This window comes from Sturnira hondurensis, unplaced genomic scaffold, assembly GCF_014824575.4.
Source record: "Sturnira hondurensis isolate 20B ecotype Veracruz unplaced genomic scaffold, ASM1482457v3 Scaffold0007401, whole genome shotgun sequence".
Classification (NCBI taxonomy): domain Eukaryota; kingdom Metazoa; phylum Chordata; class Mammalia; order Chiroptera; family Phyllostomidae; genus Sturnira; species Sturnira hondurensis.
The window spans coordinates 1,956,106-1,979,864 of record NW_028080032.1 but is presented as its reverse complement, the minus strand read 5'-3'; the positions used below and the strand labels follow the sequence as shown (position 1 = coordinate 1,979,864).

Sequence of the window (23,759 nt, the reverse complement as noted above, 5' to 3'; positions counted from 1 at the left end):
GACCTTAGCATTAGGCACACCGCCCCTGCACCAACCACACTTGCAGTGTTCAACTCAGCCCCAGCACCCTGGTGAGACCCCGCCACCTGGTAGGACAAGCCCAGGGCGGTGGGCGGAGTCGAGCCCTACCCAACCTCGCCCCGCTCCGCCCCACCCAGCCACGCACCAGCGCGGTTACCCTGGTAACAGGGCTTTGCGTGGCGGAAGCTCACAATCCGCGCTCTCTCGGGGCTCCCGCTCCGCCCCCTGTGCTCCCTTTCTAGCGCGCTCGTGCGGGGCGGACCCCGGGTCTATGGACACACATCCCGTTCCCTGCAGCTCCGCAGGCCAGCCCTCCTGCATTGCGCAGAAGGACACCATTGATGTTTCGGCGCTCAAGCCGGGCTCTTGGAGCCCGAAGTCGCCGCTAGGGCAGGAACCAGGTGGCAGAGAACGAGAGCTGGGGCTGCCCGGCGCTTCCGGGGGGCTTAGGCGCGTCGGTGCCGGTACAACTGTGGCCTCTGATCACTCCCACTGCTGAGAGGTGAGCTTAGCACCTTGGTCCCTGCCATCTGGCCTTTACCTTGAAATTACATCTTACCCACCCTCCCCTCTGGATTCTTTTGAGACTTAAAACGGAAAAGAACAGTAAAGAACCCCACACATCCTAAATGTAAACCGTGGTTCGTGAATGAGTTGCAACCCACGGAAGTCTGATTATTCATAGTGAGCCTGCATTGAGGGACTTTGCTAAATCACTTTACAAGGATTAGCACATTTTCTCTTCACACAACCCCCAAGAAGTGGATACTGTTTTATCCCCATTTCACAGGTGAAGAGACTGAGGCGCCAACTACATGGGTAATTTACCAGATTTGTGCAACCAGTTTGAATAAATTTTAATGCAGACCTGGATGGATCACAAAAACAGATTCCTCCACCTCAAATCCTACACACATTCCAATCTTCCAAGCAAGTCTTTCTTTTTCTTAAAAACACCCTTGTCTAGCAGACTCTTGAGAAGTTGGTGAGCTCCATGGATCTCTCCTCACAGGGAAAAAAAATGCACATGAACAGCCCTCCCACACTCGTCCTACACACAAATTTTCATATTTTAGAGTACTCGGACTCAAACATGGACCTCAAGTCAAGAAATCCTGTTCTATTCCACTGTTCTGAGACTGCACATACATGGTTAGATGGGTGTGTACCAAAGTGCCACGGGGCCATGAGGTAAAGTATGCATGCTGGGGTGTGTGCATGTGTGATGTCTCTCCCAAGGATCAGAAATGCTACATAGTTTACCAGGAACCCAGCCCTAGAGGACAGGACTTCTGTTATTTCCTCCAGAGAGGTCCTTCTGTTATTTCCTTGGTCTGTCTTGGCAGTTGGTTGTGAAGGACACTGCATAGGGCACCATTCTCTGTCCAGCGTTCTCTGTCCAGCGAATGGTGTGTAGGGCACCATTCTCTGTCCAGCCTTTAGCTGGAAGGGATACAAGCCACAGACCTAGCCCACAGATTGCTAAATTCACCCCTTAGCTTCACTGGATAATGTCACATGCTGCTACCATATTTTGACATATATAATGTGCACTTTTTACCCAAATTTTTGAGGGAAAAATAAGGATGTGCATTATACATGGGCAGTGCTTGAAATACCTCATATCTGTTCTTGTGTTTTGTAATTATGTGTTACATAAAATTTCTTATACCACAATGTTAAAAAATAAATGCTAAAATTCCTTTATAATACAAAAACAAGTATCTATACATAAGTAAATAAAAATTGAATTAAAATTTTAAATGAAAGATTTTTTTCCCTAAAAGTTTGGGCCATTGGGTGCATATTTTACATGGCAAAATATGGTAATTCTTTAGGGTAGATGCTGTCAGAGTCACCAGTGAGGTCACTGATTTGGAAGTCTCTGTCCACACGGGTGAGGTGGCATTGATTCAGTACACATTGATTCAGTAAACTATTTAGGAGCATCATATTTTATTCCATGTAGGATATACATCTGTATGCAGTATGACAACACTGGGCCTACTAGAATTTGGCTGATAATAATAATAAAACCAGCCATAACAGCAGCTAAAATAAATCTCACCAAGCACGCAGCAAAGACCAAGTAGACATCTTCAGGTCTCATTGGGGGCCTATTTATACACAACGTTCTAACGAACTTCCTTATCTGGTTTCCTTGTCCACACACATTATAAACAGATCAGAGGGGAAGAGAGGGGCTACAGCAAACAGGGCATTAAAGCCACAAGCCATGTGATGGCTGATGTCACAGCAGGAAAGGAAGAAAGCACAGAATAAACAGCAGGCAGAAGAGTAAGGAAAAAGGAAGGACAAGGCAACAGTGTGCGTTTGATGGTGATGGTTACTCTCCCCACTTGAAACTTTTCTGTTTGCTCTTTCCCAGACTCAGGCTGCCTGCAACCCCTGAAAACCTCATAATTCCCCATAGACCAGGTTCAGAGCTCTCTCCTGAATTATGTATCCTATTGCCTTGTGGATTCTAACTCAGCATGCCCAAAGCTTAACCAGCTATACTCCCTGACCAGTCTGGACCCCATCCTGATCTACCCATCTTAGGCACAGGTACTCACTTGCTCAAGCCAGAAACCTAGACATTTTCTTTGATTCCTTCCACTCCTCAGTATTATAACTTTTGGTTGTCTGTTAAACAAACATTCACTGATGCCTCTTGTGATATGTGATAAAACGAGTCAAGCATTAATGACAGTATCTCAATGGTGGATCTATGGGTGTTCAGTTTTTCTTTATGTTGAAAAATATGAGCCAGGTTCTGTCTGGTGGAGAAATAATGGTCATTATGATATAAAACTTATGTTGCATGAAGAATAAATACTAGTGGGGAACGTATACAATATATAAATTTAATCTACCTGTATCTACACATCTATAGAAGAAATGTTATATAGAACAATGTCTCATTTAATTATGAAGAAAATAAATGAAGTAACATGCTGGTGCCAATTTTAATGGTGAGAAGTGCCAACCAATGGAAATTCTGAGCAAAGCGCACTCCAGGTTGCGGGAACAAGACAGTTGGGAGGCAGGAGTGAACTTTTGTTACATAAACAAACAGAAGGCCAGTATGGTGGGAGATCACTAATTCAAGTGGGACTGAAGTGAGGTCTGAGGATCACGAGAAGGGAACTGGGGAGGTCATCATGAGTCTTTTTGGTGTTGTTTTTTCCTATTACAAGGGAAAGATACTGGAATGTTTTTAAAAGATTATCTGGAGAGAATGTTCTGACATGAGGTAATGTTCTATATCTTGGCAGGAGATTAGGTGCCATGGATGTATGCTTTTATCAAAACTCATGCAGTGGTACACTTAAAACTTACACATTTCATTATATGTTCAAAAGACCAAAAAGAAAACAAAGAATTGTAAACCAATGTTGATCTCCAGATAAGGATATGTATGCTGGACTATGTCTGCAATTTATTTTGAAATGGATCAAAAAATACAATGGATAGATATGTGATAAAGCAAATCAAGCGTTAATGGTAGGATCTCAAAGGTGAAACCAGCTCTGCCTGGTTTCAGGAGTTGTAACTGCCCCCCATGGCTAAGGCTGAGCGAGTGACCTCCGGACTGTGAGCCACTAAGGAGACAAAGCTTGTCTCTGGCAGCAGCGCTGCTTCTGCTTCATCCATCTCTGCCTCCAACGCTTGGTGGGTTAGTCAGAGACGGGTACAACCCCTCAGAGGAGGGGTAACTTAAGCCAGACATGATCAGTTGGGAGGCCATCATGGAAGGTCTTGGAGGGGCTGCAACAAAGAGGGAGTGATGGACCCTTGCCTCCCAGCTATTCCAGCATAGCCAGTGGGTCCCCATGTCCTCTGGGAGAAGCGTTTCCTGGCTCTAATCCACTTGAGCCTGAAAACCTGTGTTGGGGAAGGTGGTGCAGCCCTTTGCCAGCTAGAGCAGGATCTGGGGTGATCAGGCCTTAGAAAGGATATGTAAAATCCTGTGAAACCTGCTTTGTTTAGAATGCTCATTTAAATGATAAGGGTCCAAGCAAGAAGTTTGTTCCTCAAAGTTTTATGGCTCTTTAGCTATCTGACCCTGACTGAGAATAAGCCCTCATGGTTCTTTGAATGCTATCTATTGTTTGTTCTTTGCCTATATTGTTGTGCAAATGAACCCAATAAAAGCCCCTTGAGGAAGGGGCTCTGGGCCCTTCTTCTTTGAGGGATTGGCCACCTTTCCTCCCCAAGCAGATCATGTCTTGGTAGTTTCACTTTCATCCATGGTGGATGGGGGGACTTTGCTGGCTAGATTGCCCCCACAGGTGGATACATGGGTGTTCAGTTTTTCTCTATGTTTAAAAATAGTTATATCAAAATTTTTAGGGTGGAAACTTGTCTGATCCTATCTCATCTACATTTTTAAAAGATTGTTCTGGGGCTGAATAGAAAACAAGCCGTAGAGGGCTGTTATGGAAGCAATGAGACAAATTAGAAATCTGTAGCGATGATTTGGCCCAGGATAGTACCACTAGAAGTTGATGTCAGGAGATAGAGTTGACAGGATTTGCTGATAGATAGAAAGAATAGAGGATCTGTGAGGGAAAGAGAAGGAAGAGTAATCCCTAGTTTTTAACCTGAGTAGGTGGATGGATGGTGATGCCATTACTGGAAATGGGGAGAACTGGAGGTCTGGGTGATAGCAAGAGTTCTGCTCTGGACATGTTGTACATTTAGACGCTTATTAAACATCCAAGTGAAAATGAAGAGTTGACTGATAGGTATATAATTTTGAAGCTCTGGGGAGAGACAGAGATGGCCGTATAAACTTGAGAGTGAACAATTATAAGCTGCAAATTGGGATAAAGATAATCAGATGGGATGTGATCACAGGGGAGTGATTGAGAATAGGGAAGGATCCTGAGGGCTTACTTCTGGGCACTCCAACAATTAGGCTTCTAACAGAAGAGGGGGAACCAGCAAAGGAGACTAAGAAGGAGTGGGTGGGGCGGTATGAAGGAAAAGGGCAATGGAGCTGTTATGGTTGTCTAGAGAGACATAGTTATAGAAGGGACACTAGTCAACAATGGAACTCATTGCCGTAGGGCATGTAGGTAAGGGAGCAGGTTTGTGGTGGGGAAAAGATGGTACAGTTTCAGATTTTGTAGTAAGATGGGATCTTTTCATTGCAAATAAGAAGCTAACTAGCTTCTACCAATATAAGGTTGGGGGAATGACATTATTTTCTCATGCAACCCTGAACATTTAGGTGTTAGGTGAGTTCTAGCACTACTGAGTCATGAGCACAGCTGATGCCCTCAGTCTCAGGCTCTCCAGCTCACTCTCTCTGTGACAGCCAACATGACTGCCTGCAGCCCCACCCCATACCCCACTGCTTAATAGCTGGGTAGAAAAAGTAGTCTTTCCATGCAGTTTAGCAGAGGGTCCCATGGGATGCTGATTGGCTGATGTCTTTTCTGAGTGTATTCTTGAGACAATCCCTGCACCTGGGGAGAGTATTCACTCACACAGGCTAAACCTAGGTCATAGACCCATTCCTGTCTTAGGAGATGGAAGGGGTATCCCCACTCAAAAAGTTGAGGTAGAAACTTGTCTGACCTTATCCAATCTGCATTTATAAAAGATATTGGACTGTAGGGGTCTGTTGAGGAAGCAATGAGACAAATGCAGGGCTGTGGCAACGATTTGGCCTAGGTTTGTTTTTTTGTTTTGTTTCCCTCAGAAAAATAAATGGAGGAAAGCAAGCAGGAAGTACCTAGCCTGGCCTACTCCTCAATTCAAAAGATTGGTACCTTATTGTCACATAAAATGACAAAAAAAAAATTACTGATCTACCTTTGGTATCTCATAGAGCGTAGTAGATGGCCATTTATAATGAGTACCTCAAAATATTGCATGTTCTTTATCATATGTTTTAACTACTAAAACTTGTATGGTCTCTACATTATGGGCATCATGCTGGTTCAGAGCCATGTAGTGGGGAGCTCAAATCCTTAATTTGGCAATTTAGTTAGCCTCAACTGGTTCATAGGTAAATGGGAAAGCTCTGTCAAGGAGGGAAGATTAAGTGAGAATAACAAGAAAACTGCATAGTATTCATTCTGATGGAAGATTAGTTTAAAAATATTTTAACTTTATGCTAATTGCAGATTTCTACTTTCATGAAATTAGTTCTAATCAATTGTCATAATAACATTTTATTAGAAATTGACTCTTCTTTGGGAAGACTTAAAATATTATTTAATCAAAATAAAGTTGACATAATTAACTTTGAGTCGCATGTTTTTGTTTTGGTTGTGTGTGTGTGTGTGTTTTCTGCTCTAGTATTTGGTTTGGTCCACAAAAGCATTTTCAAGAAGCTGGTCAAGAATGGCTTTAGCAGATCAGAGGCTTGAGAACCTGCAGGTCTACAAACTTCTTCAGTGTGTTCGGAACAAAGACAAGAAGCAGATAGAGAAGCTCGTCAAACTTGGTTACCCCGCGCTAATCAATTTCACAGAACCTGTGGAGGGACTCAGCGCTCTGCACTTAGCCTCAGTTTCCAATGACATTGACATGGTCAGCTTTCTCCTCAGCCTTGGTGCTCACCCTGATGTGCAAGATCAAATGGGCTGCACTCCGACCATGAGGGCCGCAGAACTGGGCCATGAGTTGTCCATGGAAATACTAGCCAAGGCAAAGGCGGATATGACTAAAGTTGACAGTGAAGGAAAAGGTAAAGATCTCAGCATTCTGTCCAGCAGATGCAATTCTTTTTGTAGCCAGAAATTCATAAAGCAGGCTTTTTTGCTTTCCAATTTAAGAAGTGAATTACTCCTGTACCTAAGGGTACTGACTGCCCGTAATTTGAAAATGGTGTAGGGAAATCAGATCTGAGAGTTTTTCATTTAAAAAGAAAATTAATTGCTAAGAGCAGGTGTATATAAGGGGAATAAATGGTAACAGGAAAAAAATGCAATGAAGATTGAATTTTAAAAACAAAAAGAAAATTAGAATTAGATTAATCTGTGTTCAGTGGTTTTTCTAAATGTGGAGAATTTTCAACATGACACACGTTGATATTATTGTAATCCTAGCCACCCATTATAAAATACAAAATCTTGTTCAGGGCAAAAAAGGGAGAGCATTTATTTTTCTTTTTCACAGTTTAGAACCTGGAGTAGTTCTGGACTTCAGACTCCAGAAAGATTTTGTCTGCTCTCAAATAGCAGTCTGATGTAGAAAGGAGTTATACATGGGAATTTGAAGGATTAAGGTGGTTTCTGGCATAAATTCCAATTTTCTAGAGTCATTTTAAATAATTTGTAAATACAACTTGAAATTTGAGAAAGGGATGTCATTTTCATGATTTTTCAGGTGAGATAGCCCCATACCCCCACCCTGTTCACTCCCGCTCCAATCCCATCTCTTGACCATGGTCCTGGAGCTTCTTGTCCAAACAACTCCAGGCCCCAGCAGGAATTGGCATAGCCTCGTGAAAATCACTAAGAAAATTACCACCAGGCTTAATAAAAACCAGTAGATTTCATGAGTTGTCCCAAAGAGTTGCATCAAGTATAAAGCCACTATCATCAGCCCCACAGTAGAAAAATAAATCCACCTGTAAAATATTAATGTTTTCTGACAGGAACAAAATCTGCTTTTGTAACTCTCTCCAAACAGTGACTTGCTTAAAACAAAGGAGTGGACAAAGACAAGAAAGAATTATTTAATTACTTAATGGCATCGGGTAACAAAATATCCTTCAGGTGTACTCAGGGGTCAAATGTGTCAGGGGTCAAATTCAGGTTTTAAAATGCCATATCCTGAAAAACAATAACAACAAAAACAAACACAGAAGCCGCTCACAGTTCAATCAAGTCTCATTTCCCAAAGTGTGTTTCATGGACTGACTCCCTGGGATGTTGATAAGTGCTACGTGCAAAATTGGCTCCACTGTCAAATTCATTAGAGAAACATTGGATAAAACACATTTAGTCATGTTGATTTCACATTTGTCAGACAGACCAGTGATGGTGACACTTTTCATATTTATTTGACCATGTAGTAGTTTTTCCATATGGCATCTCCTATACATGGAATTTTGTCAAATATACTTTGGGAAACACTGTAATGAATATAGTTTACCTCCTTGAGTTTGAAACAGATACCAATCACAAAGAAAACGGGTTGAGAAATTGTACATAAAAATCTGAAATTGTAAAATTAAAACTAAACAAGGTACAATTAGAAACAAGTTCAAGTAAATATTTGTAATAAATGTTGACGACCTTGTGGTTAAAATTTAACCTCATTGAAGTTCATATTAAATCTCTCAAGGTTCTGGAAGATGAGTATATCAGAAAACAATATGACAAATCATATAGTAAGAAATGAAAATATAAAATGAAGCCTGAAACAAATACAAAGTCTTGTTTCAAACATAACCTTGTTAGTATTGCCCTCTTCTGCCTGGATTCTACATAACCTTTGCTGTGCTCATTGCACCGAGGGCCTTGTCTTCCCACATACGCATCTAGTTCACCTAGCGCATCCTCACTTTGGCTGCCACTTGCCAAACTGATTTGCTTATTTCACAGTACTCTGTCATAACATCTATTTTCCAGAGATTGTTTCTAAAGGATGAGCAAACATTTAAATGATTCAAATACTCACTAGGTCTTTAGAAGGATGGGGGACATATTCCATCCCCACACGGTACTTTCTCTTTGAACTATTTTGCAGAATATGAAGAAGGTAAAGCTCTAAGCTGCACTTGCTTGTGACTGCTTCCAAACTCTGTGGGCTGAGTTGCTTTCCTATTTCTCAATCTTGGTGTTTCAGTTCGTTTCGGAAGGAAAACAAAGGCAGACACGTCTTTGCTCTATCACTTTTACTAGCTAATTGTGTTGTGGATTTTAAAATTATTTTTGTCTGATGGAAATATATAGGTAATAAGTACTCTTTGGGGTTGCTGTCTTTCTGCAGGCATTTTGTTTCACTGCATTTTGCCTACTAAGAGGCATCACCGCTGTGCATTGATTGCCCTGGAGCATGGTGCGGATGTCAACAATTCTTCCTACGAAGGAATCCCAGTGTTCCTTAGAGCTTGCGAAGAAGCACATGATATTAAAGAAATGTGCCTGACGTTTTTGGACAGAGGAGCCAACCCAAATGCTATCAACTCAGTATGACTATTCCTGTGATTATAAATATTCATTTTTTTCAATTATAGAGTTTTATCAGGGCAATTTTTGCATTTAAATATGGTAAAATGATCCTGTTAAGCGTATAGACAATTCATTTTTATTCAAAATGCTTGAAGACAACATGCTTTCATTATATTTATGTTACCATGATCTTACAGCATATTTTCTAATTGTTTAGAAAATTGTTATTTATTATTCATAATGTCAAAATATCATTTTAGAAAGTAGACAAAAGATCACTAGTGCCTAGTAAAGTTTTTATTCTTTTGAAAAGAGGATATGTGGTTATGCTGTTTTCTTTATCCATTTTGCTCCCTCTCCTCATTTGGGTTTTATTGAATTTTTATCTTTTAATTGTTATTTTGAGATAATAAAATCAGATTTTCTTCACATTAGTAACCTAATGTTGGCATATACCCTACCTCTTTTCTCCCTTTTGCTCTATAATCTTTGCAAGAAATGCATTTTTCTCATCAGGACATCTGGTATGACCTTGACTCATTTAGAATTCTACATTTTGGATATTTACCCATGGTACTGGCTTCATTTTTTTATTTGTTACATAAAACTAATAAAAATGTAGAGAACTAAACATGTTAGTGACCCTGAAGCCAAATGGACTTCGATTGTATTTATACTGAATGTGTCATTTAACACGACAGCTGTCAACTCTATTTGATCTGTTTCATGTCCAGGCCACAGGCCGCACGGCTTTGATGGAAGCGTCCAGAGAAGGAGTGGTGGAACTAGTTCGAGGGATATTGGAACGAGGAGCTGAAGTGAATGCATTTGATAACGAGAGACATCACGCTGCACATTTTGCTGCCAAAGGAGGCTTTTTTGATGTAATAACATGCTTATTGCTTTAAAATTTGTTGCTAACAAATTTTCTGTCCTTTTCAAAAATTTTAGATATCATATAGGTTACATTAAGGCAGATTTTTTTCTAAGTTACCATCTTGATTTCCTTTAAACATTCTAAAATTATATTTCCTACCAAATATTATTGTTTAAAGATTTTATTTCTTTATTTTTAGAGAGGGGAATGGAGAGAGAAAGAGGTGGAGAGAAACATCGATTGGTTGCCTCTTGCATGCCCCCAGTAGGGTACTTGGCCTGCAACCGATATGTGTGCCCTGACTAGGAATCAAACTGGTGACCCTTTGGTTCACGGGCTGGCACTCAGTCCACTGAGTCACACTAGCCAGGGTTCAAATATTATTTTTAAAAACACACTCTAGCTCTTTATTCAATTTTATCTGCTTGCTAATTTATGCATTTAATAATATTAATTTTTTTCTGTTTTCTTAGCTATGAGAAAGGTTTAAACCAATTTAAAGGTTTTGGCTACTGGGGCTACCATATTTTATGCCTCTATTACATACTATAATCTTCAAAATATCTTATGATCTAATCGTGGGGAGAACAATATATCTTTATCCCTGTGACTGTTGTGTGCACCTATTGACTTACCTAAATTTGAAATTCCAAGTATTCTGATTGGACTTCTTAGTAAAGATTTCTCAGAGGTACAGACAGTTACACTGCAGAAACTAAATAGGAACCAATGCTGGCCTTACTTTGCGAAATTCTGAATTACATCTAAAATTTCTTTACCCAATTTTCTCTGACTTTTAACATAGTTACCATTATTTTTGTCATTGAGTCTCTCCCCTACAATAAAAATATTAATCACAATAGAAGTTACATTTGGTAAAGAATTTGCTCCTTTGAAGATGTTTGCCTTAGTTTGATACTTTCTAAAATTACCTAGATTTACCAAAATGATAGTACCCCAGCTGAATATAGAGTTTTTTATACTCTAGAGATCAATGCTGTTTAATAGAAACTTTGGCAATGATAAAAATGTTCCATATCTGTGCTGTACAATAGAGTACAATACAGTAGCTACATATCGCTTTTTAGTACTTTAAATATGGCTAGTGAAATTAAGGAACTGTACTTTTATTTCCTATTCATTTCAATTTAACTTTCAATAGCCACATGCGACTAACATGTAATGTATTGGATAGCACAGATCTAAGTGCAACCCTCATTCACTAAATGTACATTCCTGTTCCTCTACGTTATCCACCATCTGTCTTTCAGATATTGAAGCTTCTTTTTGCCTACAACGGAGACGTGGGGCTGATTGCAATGAATGGGAACACACCACTTCATTATGCTGCCATGGGTGGTTTTGCAGAGTGCTGCAGATACATAGCTCAGCGAGGTAAAGTCATCCAGCACTTGTATGCTTAAAGTATTTATGACTTACCCATGTTGTGGATCGGCAATTTTCAACTTTTTTGTCTCATGGCACATATAAACTCATTACTAAAATACACATATTTGCCCATCTGACAAAAAATAGGTATAATGTTGGTTCATTTTCACTGGACAGCTATTGTTGTGTTGGCTGTTGTCATTTTTTAATTTGACAATCTAAGGGGGAAAGAGGTCAGTGCCCCTGACTACATCATGATGTACTGCATGTTTTAAGGATTCTTTTAGCACAGAGGTAGAAAATCACTGTTGTAGGTAAGTGGAGACTTTGGGTCTCTCACTTGTCAGTTCCTTATATTTTTCAGTAGCCAACCTCATGCACATATGTTGAAAAAAAATGATTTTTTTCTTACTCTGCTTTCTATTAAGTCATGAAACTGGTATTAAAAGTGATAAACATCCGTTTTCCAAAATATTTTTAGATTATTGTTAAAAATCTAATCATGAGTCAAGAAATTATTCTAAAATGTTTATTGTTATTAAACTCCTTTTAAAAAAATGAACATCCATCTAAGCAAGGACAAACACTGAAAACCATGTCTTTTAATCTTAATTCTTGTTTTGTTAAAAATATTCTATTGTGTCAACTGTAAAGATAACTTTTCTGGATAATTTGAAATTATGGGGGAAATATAGGGAGAAATATGAAATAAAATTAAAATTTCTAAGAATACTTAAAATGTAAATAATATTTATTATTTTAGCTTTTTCTGTAGCTTTTTAAAAAGTAACCTTGTTAATTTAGGACTATATATTGTATAGTCCTTAAAATGATAATATTCATTAATTAAGTTTAAAGAAATGGATCGATTTGGTGTTAATTACATGCTAATTGACTGTACACTAAAATTTTAGAAATGGGACTGCATTCTGCTGAATTTTATAGTAGTGCTTTCCTTTTTCCAGCTTATGAGAAATACATAAAACTTGAAGATCTATGACTCTATATTAGAGCAGAGAAAGTACCTTTGCTTTTCTCTCCTCTACAAAGCACAACACTTCAGAAGTCGCTGGGACCTTGAGATCCAAATATTACAAATAAGACTAATGTGCCTGCATAACTAATAGTGCAATAACTGATTATTCTTTCCCCACCCTCCAAAATAATGAACACTTTTAACAAAACTTCTTCAAGTTAAATATGTCAATTGCTTCCTTCCAGAGACAAACATCGCCAAACATGTACTCTATTGCTCACATACTCCTGGGATAAAGTCATAGAAAGCAAACTGAGAAGTAAAGGGCCAGAGCTTTAGCCATGCCACAGGCCTCATCTGATTGTATAGAAAAGATTTATCTTCCTGGTAGAATCGTAAGACTAGACTATGGTTTTAAAACAGATATCTGAAAATATTTTGAGTTCTGTAGCATGTTTAGAAGTACTACAACATCACCAGATCCTATGTGAGTGTGTTCTAGGATGTGATTTAAGATTGCACACAGATTTATAGTCATAGTCATTCAAAAAGAAACAGGCCATTGTTCGGCATTCTGAGTTCTAAGGGCCCATGTAAGCTGTCTGAATACAGCTTCTTTCCAAATTCCAGTGTCACCCTTACTTATTTCCTGTTTGACATGAAGACTCCTTAGCAAGTACCCTAATATGGTATTTGTTTTAAATATCTATAGGGATTAATGTCCTAATCCTTTGGGGGCAGATAATAGGAATTGGAAATATCTCTCAGAAATTCACCAAAGCAAAGCACAAAAATAAATAAGTAAATAACAGCTTAATTTTATAATTATAATAGCTAAATATGCTCATCTCTATATATGAGTAATTTAGGGACAAGTTTTTGACTAATCATTTGAAATAGGAACACAGTTGGATGAATGTCATTCATAGAGCCATGCAGGTGCCTTGGCACCATTCATAATAATGATGCTTCACGTTTTAGGATGTGACCTGAAATGGAAGAATTTACAACATAAAACACCCAGGACTGTGGCTAAGGAAGGTGGCTTCAAAGCAGCAAGCAAAGAAATAAGGCGCGCAGAACACATTGCTAACAAACTGGCCCGTCCGGGAGCCAAAGATCCCAACCCACTCTGGGCCCTTCGACTTCATGACTGGTCAATAGAACATGAGACTTTCCTTCGGGGAGCTTTTTCCTATGTGGACAGGGGGGATGGGACAGTCAGCAAGGAAGACTTTGTGATGGTGCTGGAAGAGAGGCAAGAGTTAGTCAGTCCGGAACAGCTGCTCTCCATAGCTCAACTTCATGAACACTTGCGGGGAGGAGGGGTCAACATTAACGATTTCTTTAAGGGAACCAGATACTTACAGAAGTCTTATGTCTTGGGATCCTATGGGCCTAAAAAAAGGAAAAAAGGAATAGCTAAAAAGACAAAAAAAGGCAAGGTCGTTTTACCGCTCCCAATCTGCATCATTCCTGACGATGCCTTTCCACGCCGGAGTGATGGTGGGCCACCATATTACATGATTGAAACCTACAAGAATGTTACTGATTGCAGTCGGTTTAATCGGGATCATCCCCCAGAACATCCCATTCAGGATGACTCTGCTTGGTACATTGATGACTCAGAGAAAGTGTTTTCAAATATTAATTTTCTCACCAAGGCAGGAGACCTAGCTTCTCTGAAAAAGGCATTTGAATCAGGAATACCTGTGGATATGAAGGATAATTATTACAAAACACCCCTAATGACTGCTTGTGCAAGTGGAAACATAGAGGTGGTCAAGTTTCTTCTTGAAAGAGGGTATGTTTTGGGTTGGGTGGGGCTTACATTTTCATGAGTCTTCGTATTTCAAGGAAATGAAAGGAAAGCTAAGATATATTCAATTGCAGAATTTTAATAGCACAAGAAAGTGCTTCACTCCTGAACCTAGACTATAGATGGATCTTATATCGCAAACCAGCCTAATGGGAACATAGGAGAGTTTGTACACAAAGATGGCTTGCCAGGAGCACCAATGTACAAAGTGAAGGCTGAGGGATTTTCACTCTGGGGGTAGAAGTTGGCCTTCCAAGAGAAGTTATTTCAGTCTCAGTGCCTTACCTAGTTGGTGTGGAGTTGCTTTTCATTTTATTTTAAACTTGAACAAAATTTATTGTGGTAAGAACATTACATGAAATTTAGCCTCTTAATAAATATTGTGTCCAATATAGTGTTATTAACTATAATGAGAATCTTATACAGTAGATCTCTAGAATTTATTCTTTTTACACCGAGATACTTTTCAATCTGCCTCTTTTTATGTGTGCAGGGAAATCCCAACAAATTCCAACAGGTGGAATGTTGCCTATAATGATTAAGGACACATTTGATTCCCTTCTCCAGAGACAGCAGTTTTTTCCGTGGTTAATATGTAAATACCTTTAAAAGATCAAAGCTTAATATTTTCATTTGACTTTGTAATCTCAGCCATTACTTGGGTTTAAGTCCTTCTTTTACCACAACTAAATAACCTGGGATGAGTTTCTTAACCTTTTTGTGCCTCAGTTTCTCATTTTAATAATGGGCCCCTAATGGGACTCAGGTCACAGAATGTATTGAAGATAAAATTAGTTAAAATGTGTAAAGCACTTACTAGCACCGTAATTGCAGACTTGATAAAAGTATTGTTATTGTTACTATAAATATTTAATGTCAAAAAAAGGACTCAAATTTGTTATCAGAAGAGAGTATAAAGCAACTGTGAGGATTTAGACTTTTGGGCAGTGAATCTTTAAAATTGACAAATTTAAAATAATACATTTACATAATAATAAAATTTGAAATAATAATAATGCTTATAATTTTAATGAAGGTGCATTTAAAACATTTATAACATGCAGAAATAGACAGAAATGGAGTGATATATTTCCTCTTAGCTTTTATCTTCATTGGATTCAGTTTTACAATTTTTCTTGATTCTAACCTTTGCAAAATTATAACCCCTAGGACCTTAAGTACCTTTTAAAACTAAACAAAATTTATATGTGTACTCAAAGTGAAGACAGCCAGATAATGCAGAATACTTGTCAAGAAAAATCCTGGTGTAGAATTTAACTTTACTCAAGAGTTTCCTTGGTTTATATTTGAACAAGTTGATAAAGGCTATGAAGGCTTACTTAGCATTTTTAGCCTCCAGTGCTTGAAATAACTCATATTTTTAGCTTGTGCATCTCTCTTATCTTGTAGGGCTAACATTAATTCTACAGATAATTTTCTGTGGACTCCGCTCCACTTTGCATGCCATGCAGGTCAACAAGATATTGTTGAGCTTCTTGTTAAATCTGGAGCCATGATAGACGCAGTTTCACTCAACAACTCAACTCCTTTAAGCAGAGCCATTGAGAGCTGCAGACTGGATACTGTCAAATACTTACTTGATATTGGTGCTAAATTCCAGTTGGAAAATAGAAAAGGTATGTGTTCATCTTATTGATGGTTAGGGTTAGGAAAGAAGGATTTATGTTTGATCTCAAACCCCATCTGATTCTGTTCTTGTAGGGCCATATTTTCCCCTGAATTACTGCTGCAAACATAAGCCTGAGTTAAATATTATGGAAGTTTGTCTTATTTCTCAGTTCTTTGCAAATCACTGGTGTTAAAGGGCCAATTCTTTACATTTACAATCTTTCATGGACTGATACTTTTTTCAAAGTACAATAAAAATGGTTTACTAGAAAAAATGAAGTGATAAAAAGCCCACAAAATACAAGCTCTAACTTTTTTTTAAAGGTTTTATTTATTTATTTATCTTTAGAGGGGAAGGAGAGAGGGAGAGAAACATCAATGTATGGTTGCCTTTCGTGCATCCCCTGCTGGGAGTTGACCTGCAGGGAACCGGCCTGCAACCCAGGCATGTGCCCTGACTGGGAATCGAACTGGGAATCCTCTGGTTCGCAGGCCCGCGCTCAATCCACTGAGCTACATCAGCCAGGGCCAAGCTCTAACTTTTTAAATTACATTCAAATGACAGAAAACTCTTCTATCAAATGCTATAAAAAATTCTAAATACTTACTCTTAATTGCTGAGCTTATTTCATTGTGGACCTGTACCTTTTTTTTTTTGTGGACTTCACCAGTGTGCAGATCATACCTTGAGTTAGTTATCACACTGTTTTAACTGTCAGTTTCTAATAACTGGCATAGTGTATAAAACTTCTGCATTTGGATTTCTTCTAAAGCTGCACAAAGTCATTTCTGAACTGAGGCTTTCTCTAAGAAGTAAATGGAAGTCGTACCTTATAAAAATCACAAATGAAGAATAAAAATTCATTTGATAAATATGAGCTCTCTGCTTGGAGTTATCATTTTCTTATAGTGGAACTCATTGCTTCCTTTCAGTGAAGAACATTTTACCTCTGGCTGCTCCAGGCTGTCTCTGAGACATAGGAGGTATCGTGGGAGTCCTGCCTGAGGACATTACAGATGTCATAAATTCTAGCCACCTGCATAGAGCACTTTTGACCATCAGGTTCCCCAGGCCTTTTAGAATATACCTCCTCAAATCATGGAAAAGGGAAGACAACATAAAATTGTCACATGAAAGGAAATGTGCACAGTTTGGAATAAGAACCAGCAATGAGATGTTCAAAATGTAATCTGCCATTATTTCCTATTGATTTTTTAAGAAACATGCTAAAAATTAGTAAGAAAAAATTGATTTGCCAGTAAATGACATTTTAATTATGAGATTTTTAGAGCTGGGCCCACCTTTGAGAATGTTTGATCTAGCTCTGTGACCTTACACATACCATTTGCTTTAGAAACACCCATACTAAGACATGTTTAGGGCTGATGTGCTAAGGTTTTTCTACATGGTTTATTATTAGTATGCTTATTATAGTTTGGAATTTATGTTTTAAACAGGGCACACTGCCATGGATGTTGCAAAAGCATATGCTGACTATAGAATAATTGATTTGATTAAAGAAAAGCTAGATAACTTGCCAAAACCAGCAGAAAACCAAAAATCAAAAGGCAAGCCACCTCTTAAAGTGAAAACTGAAGGCACTGAAATTAAGAAAGAAGAGGTAAGAGAAGTAATCGATTATCCATTAGTAACTGAAATATCTTAAAAACTTGTTGGGGGATGGGGCAGCATTGCATACTGTTACACAATATGGGCAGAATAACAGGCAGTCTATATTTTCAGCACCATTATGCAATACTTAAAAAAAATCTAGCAAGAAAATTCCTATTACTGAAGAATCTGAAAAGTATTTCTTGCAAACAGAATCCGTACAAAAACCAAGTTGCTTCAACAATTAGAATGTTGAAAAGAGAACTGATATTGGATATATGTAATGGATATACACATATTTATATAATATATGTATATTTATATGTATATTTGGTCCTGCATTATACAGATTTGATGAGATGGCCCAACAGGGAAGGAGGAAAACCCTTGTGAGGAATGGAGTAAAGCATGATTTTCCTTAATTTTGGCCTTATATTCTTTCATTACTCATCTTATACCACCCCTGCTTAAGGAATTTTAATGACTACCACTGAACCCTGGGATAGGGGGATACTTGTAACTTTGGATATCATGCAGTATGACTCTAGAAGGTTTAAAGCACCAAACTGACTGACCTTAATAATCTGGGATGGTATGAGTGCCTCTAAACTATCAGGAGAAGGTTGAGGTCATTGCTTATGGGGATTTCTGAGACATCAAAGTTTTGTCGCAGGGAAGCTCTAGACGCGTTTCTAGACTAGAAGCTTCTTTTAGGGGAGCAGAAGGATCCCTGGGAGATTCTTGCAGACACCTGACAATGGATGAAATTTACCTGACAGTGGCTGCAATTTAAGAAGGAGAAGCTTTAATGTTATCAAATAGAAAAAAAGGAATGTAAGTAGTAGGAAATGGACAGAGTGAAGAGATTACAGGCAGACAGTAGAGAGTAACAAACATGGATGGTAAGCTTAAGAATTGGCAGAGGTGGAATTTCCAGCAAAGAGGGAAGTGTAGGTAGATATGCTTCACCTCCTTGCACAACCTTAAGAAGGATCACAACTAATCTCAAAACAAAAAACAACCAGAACTGCCAGAAAATGGAACTGTAAGGAAGCTCAACAACCAAGGATTTAAAGAAGAAACATTCATCCAGATAAGTAGGAGGAGTGGAGCTGAGAAGCCAGGGCGGAGAGGACCCAGTGTGGCAGAGTTGAGGCAGTTGTGGCAGTGGCCAGCAGAATGGGTGGTCCCACATTCTCGTGTGGTGGACAGAAACTGAGAGGGACGCCTGGGGAGCAAGTGATCTAAGCCCCAGGCCAGATGGCACAGCCTAGGATCCAGCATCAGGAAAAATAAAGCCTCATAATTTCTGGCAGTAAAAACCACTGGGGGCTAGAACTACAGAAGAAACTGCCAGTCTCTCAGGAGAGTCCATTTAAAGGACCCACATGGACCTAGGACATATGCAAACCCACCCACTCTGGGATTCAGCACCAGGGTAGCAGCTAGAAGGGTGCCAATTGCATATGGGAAGGGGAGGAATTGACTGCAAATGGGGCAAGAGCTGAATAAGTGGCATTGTCCTTTTTTCTGACCCCTCCCCCACATACAGCACCACAAAGTGATGAAGTTGGTAGTCCTGCCCTGGCAAATACCTCAGGCTCCACCCCTTACAACATAACAAATGCCAAGACAGGTAGTCAAAGTGGCTCTACCTGATATACAGAAACAAACACAGGGAGGCTGCCAAATTTAGAAGACAAAGAAATATGGCCCAAATGAAGAAACGGATCAAAACTCCAGAAAAAGAACTAAGCCAAATGGAGATAGCCAGCCTATCAGATGCAGAGTTCAAAACACTGGTGATAAGGATGCTCAGAGAAATCATGGGGTATGGCAAAAGCATAAATGAAGACATGAGGTCTACATTAAGTGAAATAAAGAAAAATCCACAGGGAACCAACAGTGAGGGGAAGGAAGCTGGGGTTCAAATCAGTGGATTGGAACATAAGGAAGAAATAAATAGTCAATCAGTACAGAATGAAGCAATAAGAATTCAAAAAAACAAAGACAGAATAAGAAGATTCTGGGACACCTCCAAATATGCCAACATCTGAATCATAGGAATGCCAGAAGGAGAAGAGGAAGAGCAAGAAACTGAAAACTTATTCGAAAAAATAATGAAAGAAAACTTGCCTAATTTGGCAAAGGAAATAGACATACAAGTCCAGAAAGCACAGAGAGTCCCAAATAAGTGTGACCCAAAGAGGGCCACACCAAGACACATCATAATTAAATTGCCAAAGGTTAAAGATAAAGAGAAAATCTTAAAAGCAGTAAGAGAAAAGTAGAGAATAATGTACAAAGGCGTTCCCATAAGACAATCAGCTGATTTCTCAAAAGAAACGTTGTAGGCAACAAGAAACTAGCAAGATGTGCCCTGGCTGGTGCAGCTCAGTGGATTGAGCATGGGCCTGCAAACCACATGATTGCGGTTCAGTTCCCAGTCAGGGCACATGCCTGGGTTGCAGGCCAGTTCCCAGTAGGGGACTCACAAGAAGCAACCATACATTGATATTTCTCTTCTTCTCTCCTTCCCTTCCCCTCTAAAGATAAATAAATAAAATCTTTAAAAAAAAGAAACTAGCAAGATGTATTCAGTGATGAAAAGCAAGGACCTACATCTAAGATTACTCTATCCAGCAAAGCTATCATTTAGAATGGAAGGGCAGTTAAAGTGCTTCTGAGATCAGGTAAAGCTAAGGAGTTAATCATCACCAAGCCCTTATTATATGAAATGTTAAAGAGACTTATTTAAGAAAAAGAAGAAGATCAAAATTATGAACAGTAAAATGACAAACTCAAAACTATCAACAACTGAATCTTAAAAACAAAAAGAAACAAAGCAAACAGAACAGGAACAGAATTCTAGAAATAGAGATAACATGGAGAGTTATCAGCAGAGAGGAGGAAAGGGGAGAATAGGGGAAAAGTTATAGGGTTTAAGAAACACAAATGATAGGTTCAAAATACACAGGGGGATATTAAGAATGGTATAGGAAATGGAGAAGCCAAAGAACTAATGCATTACCCATGGGCATGAACTAAGGGGGGAACTGGGTGGAGGGGAGCAAAGTGGAAAAAAATTGGGACAACTGTAATAGTATAGTCAACAAAATATACTTAAAAAAAGAATTGCCAGAGGTGAAGGAAGTCAATCAGCTTAAGTTCCTACTATGTGTACCATTATAATTTTAATAATCATTTTTAATGAATTGCCACAGGTCAAGGATGGATATCTTGAAGACTTATGAGATCTGCTCCTGAAACTACCAATTAAATAGAGTTAAACAAGGCAAACTAATTTTCTCTCCTTACCAAAAGTTAAAACAATATTCTACTTCATTTCAAGTTATATAGTAGCATTTTTTGTTTCTATTTTTCTGGCTTCTGAGTGAGATGTAGAATAACATGTAACATTAGAGTATCATGGGTTTATGAAATTCATAGGGATTTTTTTTGTTTTGCTTCCAGGAATCACTTTTACCAGTTTATACTGTACCAACCATATTGGAGGAAAAGAAGATGCGTAAGGGTAATGTGGTTCATCTCAATTCATTGATTACCAGTGGTTACACCAAGAAAGTAGATATCACATTTATTCCACGGAGGGTAAGTACTTTGGAAATATTTTCATAACATGGTATAAACTCATAATGTCATTTTTCATATACTTTCCATGAAGAATACCCAAACAGACGTCCAAAGGATATTGTTCATAATTACTATTTGAAGGTGTCCTTTTGCCAGGTCCTGCTACTTCTGACTCATTAAGTCCAACTTGTTTGGCTCCAAGTATCTGATTTCTTCTATTACTATTTCTATTTTGACATTTTCATTTTCCTCAAAAGTTTAAAGTCTTCTTTAGCCCTAGCTGGTGTAGCTCAGTGGATTGAGCGTGGGCCTGTGAACCAGAGGATCGTGGTTCGATTCCCAGTCAGGGCACATGCCTGGGTTGTAGTCCAGTTCCCTGCAGGCCAACTCCCAGCAGGGGACGCACAAAAGGCAACCATACATTGATGTTTCTCCCCCTCTCTCCTTCCCCTCTAAAGATAAATTTTAAAAAAAGTCTTCTTTAGTTATTATCATTCCCTATAGCTATTTAGTCTCCAGGTGCTATAGATAGTTTTTCTTAGTACCTTAGGTCAACCCCTTCTTCCTGTACTTGCTACCACCAACCCCTTAATTTATAAGGGTTTCCCACTAATTAAGAGAGGATTTGTTCAGTAGCTACCTAAAGCATCTACAGTTAGAGGTAGAGACATCTTTGGAGAATAAGAGTGATCTTGGCAATGTCCATCAAACCATGCTGAGAGACCACCAGCTTTCTCTGCCTTCTACTATGAAAATAATTTTTATTTACACATAAGGTGTAATGGTAGTAAACCCAAATGATCATCTAATTCCATTGCTTTCTGGTTTTGACATCCTAAAACTGAACAGTACCTGGCTCAAAGTTTATCAGAGAGGTAACTGAAGAACAAACACTTCAGTTGTCCAGAGAGTCACCATCAGAAACAGTGATGCCCATGTAACCACTGATGTTATGTAAAAGGAAAAAACAAGTTAAAATAGAATTAGAAGTAAATTTGATAGTTTCGAATTAACCATATTGAAAATTATATGACTATGGCATGTTTATAGGCTGTCATACTCATACCTGCTCTGGATGTGGTTGTTTTTTTAAGACCTGGAGTCCTGAATCCACAACGGCAGAGCTGATCAGAAAGAGGGAGCTGCGGAGGGAGAGGTTTAGTTATGAGGTGGACTTTGAAGACTTCATGATGCCCTTTCAGAAGAACATCACAGAGAAAGCTCAAGCATTGGAAGCTGCTTTCAAGAACTAAATCACAGAAGTTGCGCCTTGTGTTAAACATTTTGAGACCCAGAGATCAGACTTTGGAGGAAGTAAATGTTTCCATCAAAGCCAAAGCAATCCACAACTTAAGTATTTGTAACCAAATTTTGTTTTTGCTTTAACAACTATAAATAGTATGAGCTGTCTAGAAAAGGTGTGTTTTGTTTTACTATGAATTTAATGTCATTCTGGGTAAATTCCCCAATCTTCTTTAAGATTGTAGTGGAATAAATAGCATTTTGGTTATAAACATAACTTTATTGTCAGAAAATTTACCAAATATACACCATTGTGTTTGCTAAAGATATAATTCTGGAAGTTGATGAAGACTATTTAATATTAAGAAAGAGAAGGAGTTTTAAGTCCATTAAGGAAGAAATTTGTTTCTCACACATGATCATAAGTGATGTGTGTTGGGTTAAGTAAATGTCTGGCAGACACTGTCCACACTCCAGCCGTCTCTCCTCTGCTTTGGAATTGAGGCAGTTTCAGACCTGGTTTCCAGATGCTGGCTCACGGCCTCTGATATTTAAACTTGTACAGTAGGGGCCAAAGTACAGTGTCATAAGCACCTCCTGGAAACAGCTCTTAAGCAGTGACTGAACAGATTCAGTATATTAATGCCCCAGTTCCCTCACTGTTGTGGAGAGATTATTCTAAAGGACATATTCTCACTGACTTCTAGAGCTCCCCATGGGGATTGAGATCAACATGCCCACAGTGGTGATTTTGTGTGATAACACACCCTTTATTGACCACCTTTTCTTTCCTGTTTTCTCACTTTTCTCCAGCCCTTCTCATCTTTGTTGAGGTCACCTCCAAACACTTATACCTAGATTCTTGTCTCAAGGTTCCTTCTTTAAGGACCCAAACTCAGACATCTATGATATTATGATTCTAAGTCCCTTAGCAAGTATTTTTAAAATACATTCCCTTAGCTTCTGTTTGCAACAAAATAAACATTTCCCCAGTGTAGAGGGTTTGTACCCAGGATCTTAAGCATTTCAGAAGCAGTTCAAGTAGTATTCATATAATACTTTAGACAGAATTTCCAGATGCCATAAAAATATATATGATAGGAAATGACTAGATATTATATATGATTTTTTCCTTAAGGCAAGTATGTGTGGAGCAAGGGAGAAAGGCAGATATAAGAGACCCACCATAGCCCTGGCTGGTGTAGCTCAGTGGATTGAGCACAGGCCTGTGAACCAAACCATCACAGTTCGATTCCCAGTCAGGGCACATGCCTGGGTTGCAGGCTAGTTCCCAGCAGGGGATGCATGAGAGGCAACCATGCACTGATATTTCTCTCCCTCTATCCTTCCCTTCTCCTCTAAAGATAAATAAAATCTTTAAAAAAGAGAGAGAGAGACCCACCATAAAATGGTTTTCTGTAGCCTGACTCATACTTGGGAAAGAGGTATGTTAGGTTCTA

At 38.8% G+C, this 23,759-nt stretch overlaps 1 protein-coding gene across 1 annotated transcript; it reads left to right on the top strand.

The window, feature by feature from the left end:
* Positions 1-212: 212 nt before the first annotated feature.
* Positions 213-23,501, top strand: ANKEF1 (ankyrin repeat and EF-hand domain containing 1). Its single transcript, XM_037051653.1, has 10 exons — positions 213-523; positions 6,337-6,727; positions 8,980-9,179; positions 9,896-10,045; positions 11,310-11,433; positions 13,385-14,207; positions 15,633-15,859; positions 17,310-17,473; positions 20,938-21,075; positions 22,152-23,501. Exons 2-10 carry the CDS (start codon positions 6,382-6,384, stop codon positions 22,308-22,310), a joined length of 2,331 nt encoding a protein of 776 aa, XP_036907548.1. The 5' UTR covers positions 213-523; positions 6,337-6,381; the 3' UTR covers positions 22,311-23,501.
* Positions 23,502-23,759: the final 258 nt, after the last annotated feature.

Coding starts and splice junctions, on each gene's coding strand:
- ANKEF1 (XM_037051653.1), top strand. CDS start 6,382: ATGGCTTTAGCAGATCAGAGGCTTGAGAACCTGCAGGTCTACAAACTT. Junction 10,046..11,309: donor CCAAAGGAGGCTTTTTTGAT/GTAATAACATGC, acceptor TCTGTCTTTCAG/ATATTGAAGCTTCTTTTTGC. Junction 14,208..15,632: donor AAGTTTCTTCTTGAAAGAGG/GTATGTTTTGGG, acceptor CTTATCTTGTAG/GGCTAACATTAATTCTACAG.